Below are 20,678 nucleotides of genomic sequence, written 5' to 3'. Positions count from 1 at the left end.
AGAATGGAGTATTACTCAGCCATAAAGAAGGATAAAATTGAGACATTCTTACCTAACTCGATGGATCTTGAGACCATAATCATAAGTGAAATAAATCGGAAACACGGGGCTGGGGATTTAGCTCAGCGGCAAAAGCGCCTGCCTGGCAAGCGCAAGGTCGTGAGTTCAGTTCCCGGTACCGGAGAAAAACCGAAAAACCAAAAAAAAAAAAGAAAGTATGTAGATTTGGCTGGGCATTGTGGCACACCTTTGTAATCCCAGCACTCAGGAGGCTGAGGCAGGAGTTTGAGGCCAGCCTGAACTATGTAGTAAGACCCTACCCTCCACCGAAAAAGGTAATACATATTTATTGTATAAAAGATTTTTAAAAAGTAGTACACAGAAAGCTATAAAACTGATAAAAGTCATCCACAATTCATAACCTAGAAATCACTATGCTGTCAAACTTGTTTCATCATTATAAACCCACATATAACAGGGATTTATTGTACATAACTATTTTTAAATTTGCCCTTTTTACTTAACATTACCTTATATGTCCTTTGTTTGCCACTGTGTATAAACCAGCATTATCATTTTGTGACTGGCTAGAACTCCATCATACAAAAGTAACACAATTTTTACCAGCTGGTCAGGTGTGGTGGTGCACTCCTGTAATCCCAGCACTCAGGAGGTTGAGGCAGGAGGATCGTTGTGAGTTTGAGGTCAGCCTCGGCTATAAAGTAAGTTCAAGACCAGCCTGAACTGCATAGCAAGACCCTGTCTCAAAAAGACAAAAAAAAAATTTTTTTACCAGCTGCCTAATAATATTCAGGTTGTTTCTAGTTTTTATTATAAACAACTCCAGGACAAATATCTTTGTACATATATCTTTGCTCATTAGCATATTTTTTTTTCCTTGAAATACATTTGTATACATGAAACTATCAGGCCTATTTCTTACAGTGTCTGCAAATCTTTCCTCCCTCCTGTCTTTCTTTTTCAGTTCCGGAGACATCCCTTAGGATCCCCAGGAATTGTGTCTGCCAACCTACCTTCCTATCAGAAGAGGCCTGCACTGCACCTGCCAGACAGCAGCACGAGCGAAGAACAGAGCACCAGCATCTCACCGTCCAACGGAGTGGAGAGAAGGGCAGCCACGCTCTACAGCCAGTACACATCCAAGAACGACGAGAACAGGTGATGCGCTGAGCACTGCTGAGTCCGCTGAGAAAGCCCCCACCAGCTCTTCCTGCACCACCCCACAGGGCCCTCAGTGAGCCAGGCCTGTGTAGGACAGCATTTTATAAATTGGAAGTAGATGTGCTTTAAGTCTGAGATTTTTCTAAATGCTTCAGTGGTTCTGTAAAGAGGGGAAGATTTTCAACATTGTAGCTACAAAGAGTGCCAAGAGGTTATAGTCATTTGTGGTTGGTTCTTGATTGTTATTGTCTCAGCCTGCTTTTGCATATATACTTTTGAAGGCATATATGTTAATCAGCAGTCTTGCAGTGGCAACATTAGAAATCCTGCTTGTGCTAGCTGAAGCAAAAAGGAACTCACTTCCATAAACTGGACAGCGAAGGTTACCGATTTCTCGCAATGTCTTCATCTTCGGTTTCCAGCTCTCCTTCTGTTTCTCCTTCTATGTCTCATCAGTCCCATCAAAAGATGGCTCCTAACAGTTCCTAGCCTCACAAATGTGGTGATCCCTGTGGAAAAAAGCAGTCATTTCCCCAAAGGTCTAGTAGCAAAACTCCAGGGAGAACTCAAGCATTTTGTTTTGTTTTGTTTTGTTTTGTTTTGTTTTGTTTTGTTTTGTTTTGTTTTGTTTTTGCCTTCTAGGGAAATAGACTTGACAAACAAAAATAACAGGCATCCCCCTGACAGCATTTTTTAAATGAAGACTCTGAAGTACCTGTTCTATTGTCATTTCTTCCAGGTCCTTTGAAGGAACACTTTACAAAAGAGGGGCTCTGCTGAAAGGCTGGAAACCCCGTTGGTTCGTTTTGGATGTGACGAAACATCAGGTAATACCTTTGAAGCCTAAAGAAATGACTTCTGTCGAGGCTAGTCTCAGTCCCTAGCTATTATGTGGCTGTCAGCAGACAGACACATTCCTCAGGTACAGATTGTTGTCCAGAGCCTCCTTCAGAGCTCCAGATGTCCCTGAACCTGGGCAGCAGGAAGTTCCAAAGTAGCCTCTGTGGGTGTGTGCCGATAGAGGTAGTGACAGTTGACTTCAGAGCACTTAGAGCCATGGGACTCTTTTTATTGCTCAAACCACTTCTGCTGCCTGGTCTCGCACCCAGGGCAAGAAGCACACAAGGGCTTTAGCCCATTACATACATACCACATGCACGTCTAAGCCTGTGCCTGGGAGCACTCCCCAGAGGCAGGTGTCTATTGTCCTTGCATCCCAGAATATCCATTCATTACTGAAGGCATTAATTTATTCAGCAAACATTTATTGCACTGCACTTCTGTGCTCATCACTATACTATCTATACTATCACTATACTATAAAGAAGGCACTGCTATCTCTCAAAGATGGTTGCAGCAGTGGAAGGGAAGGAAGAACGGAATGCTCCTGTCCAAACTGAACTCATATTGGGCAGGTAGTAGGCTGGACCTTGCTGAGCATGTTAAGAAATGTTTTACCCTGGTTACATTCTTAGCTATTGCTCTAGCATTGGATGTTATCCTTAGTGTCATAATCTTTGCTCCAGTAGTCTTAGGAAGTGATTTCTACCCAAACCTCCCACTTCTCTTCACCTTTTACCAGTGAGAGTTGCATGGTCTCCCACGTTCTGACCGCAAGCAGGTCAGCAGGAAGCAGAGGATTTGCCTGCTATTCCCCATGCATTCAACTCTACAGTGGAGGCTGCTTTTGTAGGGAAATGCCTGCACTGCCCCTGTATGGTACACTGATGAGACCTGCATCTAAAGAGCCCCTCTAGAGAGAGACTTTCAGGAGGCCACCTTCTCCTCTGCTCTAAGTATTTTATAAAGGTCACAGAGTCTTTGTGGAAGAATATTGAGAATTTATCTTCAAATATACGAATGAAATCCCTTTTAGGGAGCTTTACTTTAAAATAGCAATCTCTCTGAAATCATAGAGCCTTCACTGTGCAGAAAAATTCCATTAAACCACTAAATATAACATGGGAAATGTCATAATTTCGCTATAATTTAAAATTACATCAAATTATACTTACATTCTTACCAATCTTTTGGATTTCTTTAATATGAGAGAGACACAGTTTTTTCATTTATCCCCATTTATACCAGTTCTGAGGGGAGAAGACAGAAAAGTTCAAGGCCAGCACTGCAGTGATAAAAACACAAGACACATTCCTGCCATGTACAGTACACTGAGGTCCAAACTGGACCAATAAGGCTTTTCACCAGAACTTTTACAATTTTTTTTCATTTTCTCTTATTATAAAATAATGCATGGTTATTATACCAGATTTTACAAAGATCTAACGGTTCCCTCATGCAGTCAAATGGTAAGCTGCTCTTTTTGTCCTGTCAATTCATAATAGAGGTCTTCCATGCTCTTTTGGGAAAACCATTTTATGGATATTCTGTTGTTCAGTTAACCATGGTTCCCCTGAAAGACAGATACCACTCTCCAGAACTGAGTTAATGAATGTAGTTCTGAAGGAAAACCCTTTATTTCTTATTTCTGTAGAACAACTTTCTAGATGAAGAAAAAAATGTTTCAACAGGCACAAACTTTTCTTTTTCTGTGGTGCTGAGGATTGAGCCCAAGGTCTTGCATGTGTTAAGTGTACGCTTGTCCACCGAGCTGTATCTCTAGCCCACAAGCACGTTAATTTTAGTTGATATTGCTAAATTGTTCTCCAAAGGAATTTTAACAAACTGTGCTCCCAGTATCAGCATGTGAGAGTCCTTGATGCCTTACTGGATAACGTCAGCAATTTTTAATATTTCTCAATCTAACTGAAAAGTGAAATCCCATTAATTTCATTTACTTTCCTCTGATCAATGAGCTCAATCATCTTTCCAAATGGTTATAGGTCATTTGTATTTTTTTATTATTATTATTCTTTTTGAGACAGGGTCTCACTATGCAGTTCAGGCTGGCCTTCAACTCACTTTGTAGCCCACGCTGACCTCGAACTCACAGCAGTCCTCCTGCCTCAGCTTCCTGAGTGCTGGGATTACAGGTGTGCACCACCATGCACAGTTTTGTATTTCTTATGCGAGTTGCCTGTTGAGATCATTCAACCATTTTTCTACTAGATTATTTACCTTCTTACTGATTTCTAAGAATTTTATATGTGCATTAAAGATATATTTTACGGTGTTAGTTGACTAATTTTTTTTATAGGTAATTCATTTATTTATTCAAAAGTCCATAGTCTTTTCCCCACTTCCTTCTTCTAGCCACTGGTCTCGCTTTCCTAGAGGTTGCCAGTGTTACTAATGTTTTGTGTATTCTTCCAGGCACAGTTTAGCGTATATAAGCAAGATACAGAGGAAAGTACCAAATACAGTTTGGAAAGTCATGCTTTTCCCTTTCCGTGTCTCTTGTATCCCATCTGTATCCTTTTGGTCCTAGCTGCGATACTATGACTCGGGTGAAGACACAAGCTGCAAAGGCCACATTGATCTGGCTGAAGTAGAAATGGTCATCCCTGCTGGCCCCAGCATGGGTGCCCCAAAGCACACAAGTGACAAGGCTTTCTTTGATGTAAGTCTGTCTTCTCCTTTGCTGGTTCTGCCTGTACATCATTCCATCCTGCTCTGTGAATTAGGGGGCCCTCTGAGCAGTGTGGTGATTATAGGTGGGTGGCAGACCCTGGCTATGGCAGGTGCTCCAGAACAGGAAATCAGCACTCTGAACCCCAAGCTTGATCTTGCTCGGATGCATGGGCATCCGAGAACCATGCATGGAAGCAGCTGAACTCCCGGTAAAATGCGGTCGGTCACCTTCCTGTCTGACCCTCCACAGACAGACCATCCTTGGCTACACCTGATAATTGTCTGCCCTAACATCTTCAGCAGCCCCGAGGTGGACCTTGGGGCCTTTTACGGTTCCCATAATAGAAGGAGACTTAGCTAGTTCCTAGAGTCAAGCAGGACTTCATAAAGAGCAGAGGTTGTATTCCATGGCTCTGGGCTTCCATTATGGCCCTAAGTGAAGAAGGAGTACACAAAGGTCAAGGACATGGAAAAGATAAATTTCTCGGGGTTTTCTTCAGAGCATCCTTACCCATACTGCATTGGTGTCGTGCAGGAAAGGCCAAGGCTGCAGCCACTGCTGATCCTTCCCCCTAGTCAGAGGCGGCAGTGACCCGGGAAGATGCACTGCTTTCCTCATGTGTCCTTTTCTCTGTGAGTCCCCTTCTGTTCACACCCACTGTGACTTTAGAAACTGGAAAAGTCAGGTGACTATAGAGGCAGTGACAGTGTGGTAGTGGAGGGAAAGAAAGTAGAGGTTCCGGGGTGGCATGGAAAGAAAGGTCACAGGTTCATATGCCACTGCTCACAGCCATCAAACAGCCTTGCCCCTCATCTCTGGTTCTCTGTCATTTGGTTTTGTAGCTCAAGACCAGCAAACGTGTATATAACTTCTGTGCCCAAGATGGGCAGAGTGCTCAGCAATGGATGGACAGGATCCAGAGCTGTATTTCTGATGCCTGACACCAGGGACGACGCAAGCGGAAGAGGAAGAGGAACTCACGTTGCCAGATAAAGAGCATGGATCCTTGTGGAACAGACGGCAAATCATCCCAAGGCCTGAGGTTCATTTGCTCATCTTACCCAGTCCCCTCTTGTAGCAGTTGCTACATCTCCTTAACCTGACAACGAGGGTACTGGTCAGAGCCACGGGCCCTTCCTGCCTCTTGCACTGAATTATTCTAACAGGGTCCTAGACTAGGGATCAGAAGAATCCTCCTGAACCTGCTGTCATCTGTCCCCTGGCCAAAATGGCCCCCAACTACTTGAGTGCTTCTACATGAAGGTCCAGTTTGTTCTCCAAGATCATGATTTCCTTGGAGAGCTTTTTAGCAAGCAAAAATCAGAAGTCTCCAAAGATCACCTTACATCCTGCACAGAATGGGTTTCCCACCAGAGGAACCTGCTCTGATCTTTGAAATGTTCAGTTCTCTGGTGCTGCCAAAAGGTGCTTCCTTGGTCCCTGCTCTGCCATTCACAACAAGAAACATCACTGCACGGTAGCAGCAAAAGAGTGAGTGCACAAGATTATCCTGGTGGGAAAAACTTGCCCAGGGAATGATGCAATGACCAGGCCAAAGCAGGAACATACTGCTTCCAAAATCCTGATTCCTGTAGAATCTACAGATTCCTGTAGAATCCAGGGAACTGGAGGACACAGGGCCTTCCATTCCTGTGTGTTCTGCTCCCCGACAGCTTGCTACACAGAATAACTTGCAAAAAGCTGAATGCATTAACCAGCAAAACACTTGCACTGAACTCCTAATCAAGTGAGAATGTTAGAAAGACTGAAGCCAGCTACTACGATCACACACCTTTGACCAGGTCTCACTCTGGTATGGCTGGGTACCCAAACAGCATTTCTACACATGAGCAGTGAGAGCTGCTCTTCAATTCTCCTTCCTTTTGATAACCTTGTGTTTGTTCAGCCTAAGGCCTGAGGCTGCTGTTCACCCACAGTGAACAGAAGCAGCCGCTGCCATGGTTGCGGGCAACAACCAGGGCCCGAGGCGGCGAGATGTTGTGTTCATTTTGAAATGTTAATATGTCAAATACCAAACTAATATTTCAGAAATATGTATATATGATTTCTATACCCTTGTTTTTTCAGATAACCGGCTTATAATTTAATATAAAATTAATTAAACTGATCCAGTCATAAGATTTCAGTAATGAAAGTTTCCTTTTTAAAAATATAAACTACTTTGTAGATTAAAAATAAGCCAGAATTTCAAATTTAAAATTATCTACACATTAGGGAATAGAACTGTGTTAATATATAAGAAATCGGGGCATAATAAGAATGAAGGGCTTTTCTATCATATTCATTTTATAAATTTGCCACCTGTGAAGATGGTTTTTGCACATTATTTGTATTTTTCTTTGTATATGAAATAATTTTTTGTACTTTGTAAAATATGGAGCCCATTGTACTTTCGGCTATTTCAGAAGACTGTGCACAGTGCTTCTTTTGTAACTGGATCCTTTTAACTTTCATGAAGGCTTTACCTGCCTCACATTCACTAACACCTTGAATTAAATTTATTTCTTAAGAAAATCTATCCCTCGTGACTGTGAAGTAAAGCTCATTGCGCAGCACACAGCCCTCCAGAGGGCCGCGTCCAGGATTCACACACAGGGTGGAAGGTTCGGGTTCAAGGATAAAACAGCAGGACCCACTCACGGTCCTGCTAATGGCACTGATGGCTTTGCTGAGGAAGTAACAGGGTGCTGGGCTGTGGCATGAGCGTCTAGGTTCTAGACACACTTCTGTAGGTTCAGGAAGCTCCAAGACAGGTTCTTGCCCCTGCTGCCTCCAATAAGCTGTGTTGAGAAGCATAAGTTCCTCGCCTCTTCTGCATCCCCTCTTCCAAACCGCCTGTGTGCGTAGTGATTTGTGGACATTTCAGGCAGGAGACATTGAAGTCTTGTTGAGCAGCAAACTTTACTGCCTCAGGGAATTGTTAAACAGCACAGATGCACGGTCAGTGGTTTCCATTCTAGACAGCACTTCCTCTGGCTCAGCCCTGGGAGCTGAGCCTCTGTCTCCAGCGGGGATACCAGTTGTCATCTCAGGGCTGGACCTCAAAGGAGGAGCCATCTCCAGACCAGGCACTGATATCCTCCTCCTTGAGCCTCAGGTTCCCTTAGTCTGAAGGGCATGTGACCCAGCCAAGGAACCCCAGGCCTTCTTCCTAAGGACCAGCCTTAGGGCCTGCCATTATGCCTTGGAGTGTCCCCAAGATTCAGGAGGGAAACAGCTGGATTGGGGGTTGAGCAGGAGCTAGGTCATAGTTACAGGGAGGGACACTGGGCTCCACGAAACACCAATGAGTCGGTCTCCTGCAAGAACCTTTAGCAGGCCCCTCCCTGCCCTGGCTTCAGTGCAGACGTAAGAGGGTACATTATTAGCAAGGTCACATGGCGGCCCAAGTCCTTTATCCCACCTCCCAAACCTTCTACCCCACAGCCTCCGCTCCTGAGCTGGAGTTTAAACTGCTAGGGGCATGGCAGGCTTGATTCCCAGTCAAAACTGACTTTTTAAACATACTTCATCATGATTTATTTTAAGAGTTACTGAGCAACCCCATCGTCCCATAAGGAATTGCTGAAAGATCCCAATCTGATAGCCAGGAAATGCCCTCAGCACTGGCAAGCACGGATATTAATTAAGTAATGAATAGAACAGTATTGATGAAGAGATATAGCATTTATAGCAGTGCTGTCAGACACAACAGTGCAAGCTACATAAAAATGAAATAAAAAAATGATAAAATGAATTTTCTTTTTTTTATTTTAAAGAGTAAAAGAAGGATAACATAATAATAGGGGGGGCTTACCAAATTACAGACAAAGTGGTAGGAAATTATCAATGGTTATTGTTTTACATATTGTTATCTACAAGATAGTTTCTCAGGAAAACAAATAGACAAATAATAGTTACAGACAAAAGAGGAGATTATCAATAGTTGTACTATACTTTGGTATCTTCAAAGTGGCTTCTAAAGAAAATATATAGAGTTATACATGAGTGACCTATTGAATAATCATTAACTATTCTCAATGGTTGTTGTAGGAAACACATAATAACCAACATCCATTTACGAAATAGGATAGGAACAATACAAACATTGCAGAGTTATGTATAGATTAGTAGGAAACTATCAGTGGCGCTGTAATACATGGTGGTATCTTAGAAGTGGTTTCTCAGGAAGACAGATATGCAAGAAGGATCTAACAAGTAGTTACAGCCTAAGGGTTTTCAAAAATCAAGTGATCCTTCTGGGGCCAAAGCCATTTTTTGCAGTGTTTTCTCTCCAGCCTCCCATCGCCTTGGGACCCCACAACCAGTTAGCGTCCTCTCCCCAACTGTCAGCACAGGCAGCAGGAATCGTGCTGCAGACCTCTCCAGAGCTCCACCACAGCCTCTACTGTCAGGGGAAGAATGGCTTCCAGGGAGTCTCCGCAGGTATTGTGCAAGGTCCTCCTGGTTTACAGCTTCTGAGCGGCTCTCATGACCCCAGTCCATAGAACCTCTGACTCCTCCGGCTTAGTCTGCATTCCCATGTTCTCCAAGTCCTTGTTCAACAGCTGCTCCTCCACTGACTTTGGACCTTTCTGGTTCTCAATGGCAGGAGCAAGAGTGGCCCGTTGTATGGCTTGTATTCCCAGGGGATTCTCCATGTTTAAATGATTAACACATGTCCGTGGGGGACATCTGTAGCCGGTGCATGGTGGGCCAATTTTGTCATTGTTTCTTCGTGTCATGGTAGTTCTCAATTGAGCGGCAGCAGCCGGCCTGCAACAGCACTCGCTGCGTGGCTCCCCCTGCACCGGGGGCCCTCCCTCTGGGGGCCTACAAGGCAGGGAGCGAGCCAGTCCGAAGACCATGGCTCCCCGAGCGCCTGGGCCCCTCTGAATTTTATTTTAATGGAATACATTATTTAACTCATTATATCCAAAATACCATTTTAATAAGTAATCAATACAAAAAATATTACTAAAGAAATATTTTATATTCCTTATTCATACTAAGTCCTAAAAATTAGTGTGTATTTCACACGCAGGGAACATCTGAGTTTGGACTAGTAGTGTGTTGGCTTTTTTTCAAACATCTCTAAAATGCATGTCATGATATTACCAAGTGTATATCATTTCTCCACCCAGATGGCTATCCAGCAGTGCCAGGCAGTTCTGACACTAACTCTAGAGAGTTACACACACACACACACACACACACACACACACACACACACACACACAGTATAGGGCTCAGTCCCACAAGACCATCTCTGTTTCACATACCAGTTACGAGGGCTCCCAGTGCTTCTCACCAGCCAGTGATAAATTTGAAGATTCCCTAGTCCCATTTCTTAGGCTCAGTAATTTGCTAAAGCAAGTCATGGAACTCGGGGAAACACTTTCGCTTGCCAGTTTATTATACAGGCTTTTGCTTCAGTAACGGCCGTATGAAGTAGAGCAAGATGGGGGCCATGGCACTCCACCTTCCCAGTACTTTGAGCCAGAAGCTCTCCAAATCTCGTGTTTTGAGTTTTTAATAGCCCAACCTCCATTCATCTGTAGGTCCCCGAAGACAGGAGGGGCCGAAAGTTTGCACCCTGTGCTCCTTGTTCGGTCTGTGGCGGCCAGCCCACCACCTGAAGCTATCTGGAACCTTACCCTGAATCACCACTTAGCATGGACTCAGGTGTGGTTGAAACAAGCAGATTATGAATAACAAGATGCTCCTGTGACTCAGGAAATTCCAAGAGTCTTAGCACCTATATGCCAGGAACTCAGAACAAACCAAATGCATTTTTCACTGTACCACGTATTTCCACGGCGCCATGGTGCCACTGCTGACTTACTAGACAGCACAGATTTAGCAAAGGAGACCACTCACAGCACCGCCTGCAGTGGAAGGGCTAGGAGGCAAGGGACCTGGGTTCCAGCCAGCGCCGTTAAAATTCTCGTGTGACCTTAAAGCAGTCCCCTAACTTTCCTAGGCTTTAACTTATGAAGCGAAGGCCCTAGGAACCGAGGATGCGGCTCGGTGGTAGAGCAAATAAGCCCCACTGTCAATCCCCAGCACCAAAAAAAAAAAAGACCCGGATGACGTCACTTTACCTTGGCAAGGATTCAGGTTCCAAACTGAGATTTAAAGGATTTTCTGAATAAAAACCCAAATCATCTTACTCAGTACTTCTCAAATGGTAATCTACATGTGAGTCAGCCTGGTAAAATGAAGGTTCTAGGAGCTGGGGACAGCTCAGCAGCAGAGAGGCGCTTCACACAGACAAGGCCTGTGTTCCATCCATGTCACCAAAGTATAAAGAAGAGGATTCTTGATTGAGCAGGTATGGGATGGGGCTTGACCTTCTGCGTTTCTAACAAGCCAGCTGACAATTTGCTGCTGGTCCTAGAAGCGCACTGGAGTAACAGATGTGTTAGTCTCCGTCCTCCAGGAAGCAGGTGCCAGTGAGAAGGCAACCGGGAGGCTGGAAGAGCCAAGAGACCGCAGTGCGGATGTGGCCCTGGCCCATCCTCTGGGATACAGACATATGCCAGACATGGGCTGCCTTTTCCTAAGGACAGAGCCTGTGAGCACCGTGTCCCCGGGACCTGCAGAATGCTTGATCCTCAGCGTGGAGTCCACACAGCAGAGCAGTGCCTGAGGAGTACTGTAATAGCAGGGGTCCCATTGAGCCATGATTTATGACGGCCACTGGGGCCCATTAGATTCTTACATCCAAAGGCAGAGAGAGCTATCACACGGCCACGGGCTGGCCTTGATGAGCAGCGCCCGTGCAGTTGCCGCGCCCCACCGAAGTTGGTCTCCTCAAGGAGGGACGCCTATCCGGGCCCAGCGTTGGCCTCTCCTGCAGACCCACTGGACGCTCAGAGGCAGAAGATCACAGGTTTGGTTGGGATGTGGGAGTCTCCTCGTGCCCTGGTTGGCCACACATGGTTTTCTGCCACTCCGTGCACACGTGATCCATCACGCTGGCTCCAGTGTGGCCAGTGCCGAGGACCCGCTAATGTCACCCGTGCCAATCACTTGGCGCTCTTGCCTACTCGGCCTCGCCTGTGTTGGGTCCTTCCTGGTGGGTGTTACGGCGAGGTACAAAGACCGTCACACGCGGTCCCCTCCACAGGCCCACGTCCCCCGCACACGGCCTCACTGCTGCTCGCTTCCGGCCCTCCAGACTGCTGGCCAACCCCGGGCCGTTGGCCACTGCCTTGGATATTCAACTTACTAAAAAAAAGGTTGATTTGGCTCACAGTCTCAGAGGTTTCCCCCCACCCGCTTCCCCAATCCACTGGCCTCCTTGCTGTGGGGGAGCTAGCACCCCGCCAGGAGTGAAGGAGCGAGAAGGGAGGAGCCAGGGTCCCCACTGTCCCTCCAGGACACACCACACCCTCGGTGCCCTGAAGACCTCCCACCGGGCCTGGCCTCTCAGAGAGTCCACCACCTCCCAGTGGTGCCACCCTGGGGGCCAAGCCTTTAACACTGGAGGAACACTGAAGGGCTAAGCCATAGCAGCTCCTCTGCGCTGTGATCAGGCTTTTCTCGTTTTTATTTTTCTTTTTTCAGACAGAGTCTCCCTCTGCAGTTCAGGCTGGCCTTGAACTCACAGCGAGCCTCCTGCCTCAGCCTTCTGAGTGCTGGGATTACAGGTGTGCGCCATCATGCCTAGCTGTGACCATGCTTTGAGCTCCCCGTGTCCATTGATGTCCCTCAAACCATGCCTGCGAGTCCTTGGCGTGTTACAGTCTCCGTCTCTCTAGTGAACAGTCACACTAAGCCATGGCCAGAGGGCCCTTCGGGAAGATGGAAGCTGGAAGCAGGCGTCAGGATGAACACACGATTCCCTGCAATTGCGCAGGGTCCTGCCGCCTCAAGGCCAGGCCATTCTTGAGTCAGTGGTTCCATCCAGGAAAATGAGCTCAGGTCTGGCAATGAGCAAGGCAGTGTGACTTTTCATCAGATCTGCCTCCCGCCCCTCCTGTCCTGCTTTGGTGCTGGTTGTAAATACCGAGCGGAGCTTCCCTGATGGAGCGGGCCGAGTGCGCCCCCAGGAACGCTGGACCCAAGCCCCAGGCTTTGAGTGGGCCCACCCCCGCCCGCCCCCCGTCCTCAAGTCGCAGCGGGCCTTGCAGCTCGCTTTCCACGGGGCAGTGTTCGTCCTGCCTGCCTCCCTTCCTTTTTTCTTTCTTTCCCTCTTTCATCTGTCATCTTTTCTTCAAAGCTGGGGAAGGAATCCAGGGCCTCGCGCAAGGCAGGCTCTCCCAAAGCTGAGCTGCACTCTTGCTCTTTTTCTTTCTTCCCTTCCACTTGCCAGGGAACCCGGGTGTTTTCTCTGCACGGAGTGGCGGCCACCACACTTCTAAGAGCCCCCTGCGCAGACACTGCCTCCTCCCCTGGCCAGGGTGCTAAATCCCGGGCCCAGAAAGTGCCCTTGCAGTGTGTGGGCTGTCGCTCACCTTGGCTCCTCAGCTGCCTCTCGCAGACCCCGGGAGGTCTGGCTCCCCGCTGGCCACAGGACCCGTCCTGCGCTCACTCGCTCCCCCAGCACCGCCTCCCCTCCCTATCGGGCCCAGCCCAGCCTGATCTGGAATTCGCCCCAGTTGCTGTCTCTGGCAGCCAAAAGAGGAAGCAGGACAGCACACTGGCAGGCACCTGTGGCCTTCAGAGTGAGGCCTCGGCAGGCCGCTCAGCACAGGGGTGAGTATCACCACCAGGAAGGTGGCCGCCCCTCGGCTCAGAGGTCAGGGAGGCCCAGGGACGGAGTCCTCGGGGGCATCCACCCATTTCGGAGTTCCAGATCTCTTCCCTGAGGGCCTTCACGCTGGGCCTTACAGCCTCAGCCCTTTTTTATTTTGAAATAGTTCTAAGTCACTAACTGCCCCAGGCAGCGTTCAAACTTGCAACCCTTCTGCCTCAGCCTTCCAGAGTGCTGGCTTTGCAGACCTGCGCCGCCAAGCCTGGCTGAGCTCTGCTTCTCCTTAAGCGAGGCGACGCCTTAGGGAGTCGCTGGCTGAGCGCAGCCTGTGGCCGCAGTGTAAGCAGGGTGGGCGGAGAGCAGCTGGGCCAGGGGCAGCAGTGGTCTCCACAGCCTGGCATCTGAGAGGCGCACTTCTAGGGCCCCCGCCGAGGTTCTAGCTGGGGACTGAGCTCCCAGAGCGCTAGACTGAAAGAAACACGAGCGCTGCATTTTCTCCCTGAGGTCAAACTTCCTGCTGCCCTGAGACTTCTGGCCTTGGGTCATTCATAACTTCTCTGAGCCTCACTTCCTTCACCTTTAAATGGGGGTAAAAACGGACATGATCCCGACTTAACAGGGGTTCAGTGTAATGATTTCTGATTTTATCGTGGTGTGAAGATGACACAAATTCCAAAGAAGTTGTACCTCAGAGTGTGTCTGTCTCCCCGGGCTGCGTGTGTGGGTGTGCCAGCACTCCGTCCTGGAGCTCAGCGTGGGGTAGGACCCACTATGAGTTAGCTGCTCCTCAAAACTGCAGTGCGCCCCACCCACCCCACACTCACCGACGCCCCACACTGACGCCGTCCTGAGTACGCGGGACCCAGATACAGGCAGCCACCGCCCTCCGCTGCACCCTCAGGCGCGATCGCGCGCAGACAGCTGTGCCGGGGAGGGCAGGCAGGGCCAGCCGGAAGGCGGCCAGCCCACCGCAGCCCTGGGGCAGAGATGTCCCGCTCGGGGGCATTTACACCAGGTCTCCTAGGACCCCAGGAGGGCCCAGCGACAGTGAAACGGAAGGGGCCAGAGCCTTGCTAAGGGCATTTGAGAAAGATCTGCCTGGTCAGGCGTGCGGGGGAGGCCGGGAGAAGCGGGGCAGTGGGGCTGGGTAGGGCGGTCACACGGCCCGAAGCCCTGGGCGAGATTGAGGGCCTGGTGAGAGACTGAGAGCGTGGAGGAAGAGGGCAGGGGCACCTGAGAGTGGCCCCGGCCTCAGACGCAGGCAAGGAGCAACCAGGTTCTGGCCTGGCTTCCTGAGCAGCCACGTGGGTCCTGCGGTCAAGGGAGCTCGAGGAGATTTTCTGAGGTCAAATGACCTTGTCGCAGGGCACACAGCAGTGTGGGTGGAGTCGGGACTTGAACTCAGGCCCGTCTGACTGCATCCTGTGCTCCCCTCGCCCCAGCAGGCCAGTCGTGGTGCGGAGACCAGAGTTCAGGGGACCTGTGACCCTGTCTCACACCCAGCCTGACCAGGCCGCTTGGAAGGCCATTCGAGGCCGGGAGCGCAGCTCCTCAGCCTCCCGCTCGGGGCCTGAGCCAGGACACAGAGTTCCTCCTGCCGGGGACGCAGCTCTCACAGAAGGACAGAGCCCGGAACCCAGCTGGCCGGCCGCGCACCCTCCCACACTGGGGCCGCCACCCACAGCCAGGGCACCTGAGCGATGGCGGCCCCCTCCGGAGCCAAGGGAGGAGGAGCCTTCCCCTGCTGTCACACAGCTCAGCTGTGCTGGGCCTTCCGGAACATTCAGGCGTAGGGGAGAACAAACTGCGGCTGGCGCGGGGCCTAGGACAGGTGCCGCGTGGCCCAGCTGAGGGCCAGCGGCTGAGCCTCCTCTGTCAACCGCGGGGCTGCCTTGTTCCCCCACCGAGCTCCCTCCGCTGCTCCGAGCCTCCTCCGCAGTCCTCGGCCCCCTCCCGCCTGCGCACCGAACAACAGATGCCTGGTCCCTGCAGACAGCCCCTGCCCGCAGCTCCACCTCCTCATTCCCCGCGTCCCCCGAGGCTCGGCTGGCTCGGGGCGGCCCCAGCCAGAGGAATGCGAGCCATTCCCGGCATCTCCTCCCCTGCGGCCAGCAGAGCGGGCTGGGGCCTCCGGGCCTTTCTAACAGGAAATTAGCAGGGCCTGGCCTTCCCCACTACCAGCTGCTCTGCTGACCCTGACCCTTTGTTTTCTGAAACTCGATACTGCACATTTCAGAGCCTCTTCCCCGGCCCCGGGAGGCCTGGCCCAGCGCCTTCCCCTCGGCACCCCCCACCCGCGGGTGGAGGGACACTAAAGGCCAGTGCCATGGTCCAAGAAGGGGCGGGGGCGGGGGCGGTTTGGATCTGTGTGACAGGAAAGGCTTCGAGAACCAGAGGCAGAGCTGCACAGGGATTATGATGGAGGGATGGGATGCAGCTCAGTGGCACAAGCGCTGCCTGGCAAACAAGATCCTGAGTTCGATTCCCAGTACCAGAAAAAAAAAAAAGATGGAGAGACACCGGCAAGGGTTCGGCCATGAGGCCGAAGGACAGAGGTGTCAAAGGGCTCCACGGTTTCTGAGGCACGAGGCTGGTGGGTGCTGGTGCCTCACAGTGAGGGTTGCCCAAGGACCGAGGCAGAGCACGGAGACCAGAAGTGTGCAGAGGACACACAGGCTGGTGAGCCAGAGAGGGAGGAGCCAGATACACACACACACACACACACACACACACACACCCGCTGCTAAGCAGAAGAGCGAGAGGTCACTAATGCTGAGGACAGGGACAGAACGCCCAGCGGGCGTCCTCTATCCCCTCCCCAGCGGAGGGGCTGGCCCTGCCACGCTGGTGTGTGACGGCCACGGAAGGGAGGGTCACCTGGCACGGGGGCGGGAGGGGGCGGACAGAAGGCCGCAGTGCCAGGGAGGGGTGAGGCGAGTGCTTACAAAGGGAAACAGTGCTCGGTGCTGCAAGGGACCAGGAAGAGGAGGCGGGCCGCGCCTGTGACTGAGCTTGCTCACTGAGCAGACGAGAGGGAAGCCAGGTCGCAGCCGCCGGGCGTGCGAGGCGGGAAAGAGCCCCCAGGCTGCTCCGCGGGAGGAATCTCAGTGCGGGGCTGGTGACCAGGACCCTGCCGGGGTGAGAGCTCTGCAATACCTGGGACAGGGATGGCAACAGGAACACGTTTCTGAGAAAGCACAAGGACCTGCCTGCGCCCCTTGGCAGGGCAGGGGCTGAGCTGGGGGAACACGCAACCCACTGGCACCCCAGGAACCTCAGAGGCCCTGGGACACCTCCGTCCCTCAGCCTCCACAGCCAGACCCCACCAGGTTCTCTCCTTAATCCCGACTTCTGTGACCTCAGCAGCCCTGAGCATTCACTTAGATGCATGCGTGCATTCGTCTGAAACGCCGCCGCCGGCTAACCAGGTGCTTCTTGGGCCAGTTCAGCCCCAGCTGAGTCGATTCAGGCGCTGTGACAGAAAACCTCCACTTCCAAGCAACACAAATCCGTTCCTCACAACTGTCTCTGGAGGCCACAAGGCTGTGGTCAAGAGGCCAGCAGGCTCGGTGCTGGGAGCCGCTCTCCGGTCCGCCCCATGAACACTCGGCCTCCTGCACGCAGATCACCCGCACATCCCGGCACCTCCTCACCGTCCACAGGAGAAGGGAACACAGGCTGAATATCCCTTACCCGAAGAGCTTGGGAACAAAAATATTTTAAGTTCCAAATTTTTTCAGATTTTGGAATATTTGCATACATCTAGTGATACATCCTGAGATGGGACTCTTGCCTAAACATAAAATTTGTTTCTTACACACCTGATATACACATCCTAAGCAGTTTTAAACAATGCTTTTAGTGCGCCTGTGTTTTCACTGCAATTCTTTCCGAGGTGAGGTGTGGAATTTTCCTCTAGTGGTACCTCTAGTTAGTACTCTAAAAATTTGGATTTTGCAGCATTTTGGATTTCAGATTTTTAGATTAGGGATGTTTTAACCTGTATTTAAGCTCTAATACCACATTTTCCCTTTCTGAGATAAATGGGCACAAACATTTCTTTCTGCATAAAGCTTCAGGATCACCTCATGTGCATTAAGTAAAAAGGGGTTCAACTTCCCTGGATAGCCCTGATTAGAATGGGCTGGTCCTCAACGTAACTCTGTGTGCCTGCGCACGTGTGTGTGTGTGTGTGTGTGTGTGTGTGATCTAATACACATTTTTGCTTCTTCAATAGCTTGTATGTATGTTACAGATCTAGATCTAGAACATCTAGATCTACCATGCACATGCATTCCTTTTTAACTTCAACAGCTTGACGTGAAACTGCCCCAAAGAGGCTGTCCGTATCAGTTGGGACAGACTGAGCCAATCAAGCACATTCTTCTCCTCCTAAGACAGGAGAGAAGCGCCTGATGTGCCCAAGAAGTACTTTCTGGTTTTCTTCTGCGATTGCTCCAAATGCCTTGCGGCTGGCCTGGCCATAGCAGGCGTCCACGGCCACTCCAGGAAATACGTGCTTTGGCTGCAGAGGGCTTTGAATGCAGACCTATCCCAGAAGACGCCACCCCCGCGGCCCTCTGCAGCTCTGCTCATTCAGGTCCTCCGGGGCCCCGCCTTACCTATAACCAAACATGCACAAGCTGACATTTTCCTTTTATAAGCAACATCTCTTAGCAGGTTCAGCCTGTTAAGTCCTGATAAAGCCCCGATAAAGCCTCTCCTGGTTGGCATGTTTTTACCATTCATGATTTTTCTCTCGAGAGGAGCATGCTGAGCTGGCCCTCTAGGAGCTCGTTACAGCAAAGGCCACTGGTGCCAAAAGTGCCCGGCAGCCAGGGCTGTACCGCTGAACAGGCCTGCGCGGACAGTGGTGCAGAATCGCTGGCGCCTGCCGTCTATGGTGGCCGGGAGAGTTTCTGACACCTGCCAGGGGCTGCTTTCTCCAAGCATCAGGGACGAGGACACTGACATTACAAGAGCTGCCGGCTGCTGGCATTCCAGCCCGGGCTGTTAACACTTCAGCAAGCTGTGACTTGTGTATGAGCCGGGCACGAACCCTCAGCTGATCAGTAACATCTTGGAAGTACAGATGGGGGCCTCCCCTTAGGGGTCTTGAAGGGGTGGACAATGGTGACCGCCAACCCATGTCTGACTTCTATGGTGCATTTAGCTGTGTCCACACGAGCTGCTGACACCTGGAGGGCATGACTATCGGGTGCTGTTGGGAGGCTGGGCCCCCTCCAGCCCTAGGGCCACCCCCAGCCCTAGCGCCACCCTGAAGCTCTCATCCGGTTTCCTGCCTTGAGAGCAGGACTCAGGGCGACCACGGAGCTCAGGAGCCGCGCGACGTGGCAGGCAGTCCCTCCCCGGGCCTCGGCAGCCAGAGGGAGGCACAGCTGTGCGATGTCACGTGTCCCTGTCCACTGCTCGGAGCCAGCCCGCCTCACCTGAGGGACATGGTGAGCGTGGGAAGCAAGAAGCTGCCGTCCTTGTCCACTGTTCTCTCGCTCCCCATCCTACTGACCTTGCCCGTGTTCCTTCAGTCCTCGCGCTTCAAACACTTGTGTCACTCCGTTGGCTTGGGGTGTGCGTGCGTGCGTGTGCGTGTGTGTGTGTGCGTGTGTGTGTTTTGCGTCTCTGATCGCACTTGCTTGTTCATGTGATGCAGCCACACCGGCCTCACTGATGTCCCCCAGACCTGCCAAGAGAGCTGGGCATGGGGGTGCAGCCTTGATCCCAGCACTCTGAGAGGCTGAAGCAGGAGGCAAATTCAAGCTCGGCCTGGGCAACTTAGGGACTTAGCAAGATCCTGCCTCAAAATAAAGACTCTGAGCACGGCGCTCGGTGCAAGGGCTCTGGGTTCAGTCCCCGGGACTGCAAAAACAAACAAACCATTGCCAAGAAAGTTCCCATTGCACCTGCCGCCCCCTTCCAGAACATTCTTCCACCAGATGTCGCCATGTCGGCCTCACTTTCCTGAGATCTCCGCTCACAGAGCTTGATGGAGGTGCAAACAGGCAAGACAAGCCCTCGGTGCCCAGTCGCGGAAGGAATGAGGGCTGAGAGGGCAGCTGCCAGGCCATGGGGACAACAGGGCTGAGGGGAGCAGGCTCTCAGGAGACCCCAGGGTCCTCGGAGACGGAGCTGGAGCTGCCACTCCTGCTCTCCGGTCCGATTTAAACGGCGTGTCCTGTGCGTGCTGCCCGCGAGGCGGCCCCGCGCCCTACAGTCGTCCTCTCCAAAGCAGGCGCTGCTTCTGTTCCTTGCAGCAGACAGCCGTGCCCAGAACAGCGGCCTCCCACCGCCTCCCACCGCCTCCGCCCTCCTCCACACCCCGGAGCGCCTGCTCCTGCCTGCCTCCCAGGCCCTCACCCTAGGGCCCGTCACATCAGCGCGCACGGCCGACGGCCCGCCCACGAGCCCGTCTCACAGGACGCCCCGCGGCGTCAGCACAGGCTCGAGTGCCAGGCTGAGCAAGAGGCCTTCCTGTTGACCAGTGGGGATTTCTGGATTTGGAACAGAAAAGTTGCGGTCAGGTCTGTGTTTCAGAAAGACGACCCTGGCGGCTATGCCCAGGGCGGATAGAGGGGGCGAGCCTCAGCGCAGGAAGAGCAGCCGCAGCGATCCCGCGGCCGTCCAGAGGCACCGGGCAGACCCACAGGGGCCGGAACAAAGGGCAGCCCCGGGAGAGACGGGGGAGCCCCGGGAGCAAGCTCAGGCCAGCCCTGCCCGCGAGGGCCTGGGAGCGGGGCCTCGTGTTGCGACCCCAGGCCCGCTCAGGCACTGCCGGCCGCCTCTCTCGCGTGGTCCGGGGCAGGGCTTCTCAGCAGGCTCAGGCCGGAGCAGCCTTCCCTGGGCCACGTGCTTGAGCCCCTACGCAAGTGACATCTGCAGAGCACAGTCCCACCAACTCGGCTCCCGGCCCGGCTCCACTTAGGGAGAGCTGGCGCCCCTGGGCCTCCTCAGCTCCTCAGAGGCCGGCCCGGCGTGCAGAAGCTGCGCGAGGCCCCGGCTGCCCGCAGGCCACAGACGCTGTGCCTGGAGCAGGACGACTCCCTGCGGGCGCGGAGCCGGGACCCACTCCACCGACTTCATCAGGAACCGGGCGGCGCGGCTGTCACCCCAGCTCGGACTCGGGTGCTCTCGCCTGCGGTCCGTTCGCGCCGTGCACAGACCCCAGAGCGCTCGTGCGGCGCGGCAGGCACACCCGAGGCGAGGCCCTGCGCTGGGTGGCCGCGCTCGCCCTGGCGCCTCCTCCGC

General features: G+C 51.9%; 2 protein-coding genes across 2 annotated transcripts in view; both read left to right on the top strand.

Annotated features, from left to right (window-relative positions):
- The window catches only part of Sbf2 (SET binding factor 2), a gene marked incomplete at its 5' end in the record, with an annotated part of 381,407 nt that extends 374,154 nt beyond the window's left edge, over window positions 1-7,253 (top strand). The window contains 4 exon segments of the mRNA XM_013511938.1: window positions 986-1,179; window positions 1,922-2,009; window positions 4,571-4,702; window positions 5,557-7,253. Of these exon segments, the coding sequence (XP_013367392.1) occupies window positions 986-1,179; window positions 1,922-2,009; window positions 4,571-4,702; window positions 5,557-5,655 (513 nt within the window).
- A 5,270-nt stretch (window positions 7,254-12,523) lies between these two features.
- LOC102020107 (translation initiation factor IF-2-like) lies at window positions 12,524-18,136 on the top strand. The gene is made up of 3 exons (XM_005380526.2): window positions 12,524-12,611; window positions 12,802-13,417; window positions 14,861-18,136. Exons 1-3 carry the CDS (start codon window positions 12,524-12,526, stop codon window positions 15,264-15,266), a joined length of 1,110 nt encoding a protein of 369 aa, XP_005380583.1. The 3' UTR covers window positions 15,267-18,136.
- The last annotated feature ends 2,542 nt before the right edge of the window (window positions 18,137-20,678 follow it).

This window comes from Chinchilla lanigera, unplaced genomic scaffold (genome assembly GCF_000276665.1).
Source record: "Chinchilla lanigera isolate Chin_1 unplaced genomic scaffold, ChiLan1.0 scaffold00013, whole genome shotgun sequence".
NCBI classification, from domain to species: Eukaryota; Metazoa; Chordata; class Mammalia; order Rodentia; family Chinchillidae; genus Chinchilla; species Chinchilla lanigera.
This window is presented reverse-complemented; position numbering and strand designations above follow the sequence as displayed.

What these genes read in the sequence shown, in the direction of transcription:
- LOC102020107 (XM_005380526.2), top strand. Translation starts at nt 12,524, where the DNA reads ATGGAAGCTGGAAGCAGGCGTCAGGATGAACACACGATTCCCTGCAAT. An exon ending in CAAGGCCAGGCCATTCTTGA is followed by an intron (nt 12,612 to 12,801) that starts GTCAGTGGTTCC and finishes CCAGGCTTTGAG; the next exon opens with TGGGCCCACCCCCGCCCGCC. An exon ending in GCAGGCCGCTCAGCACAGGG is followed by an intron (nt 13,418 to 14,860) that starts GTGAGTATCACC and finishes TCGCCCCAGCAG; the next exon opens with GCCAGTCGTGGTGCGGAGAC.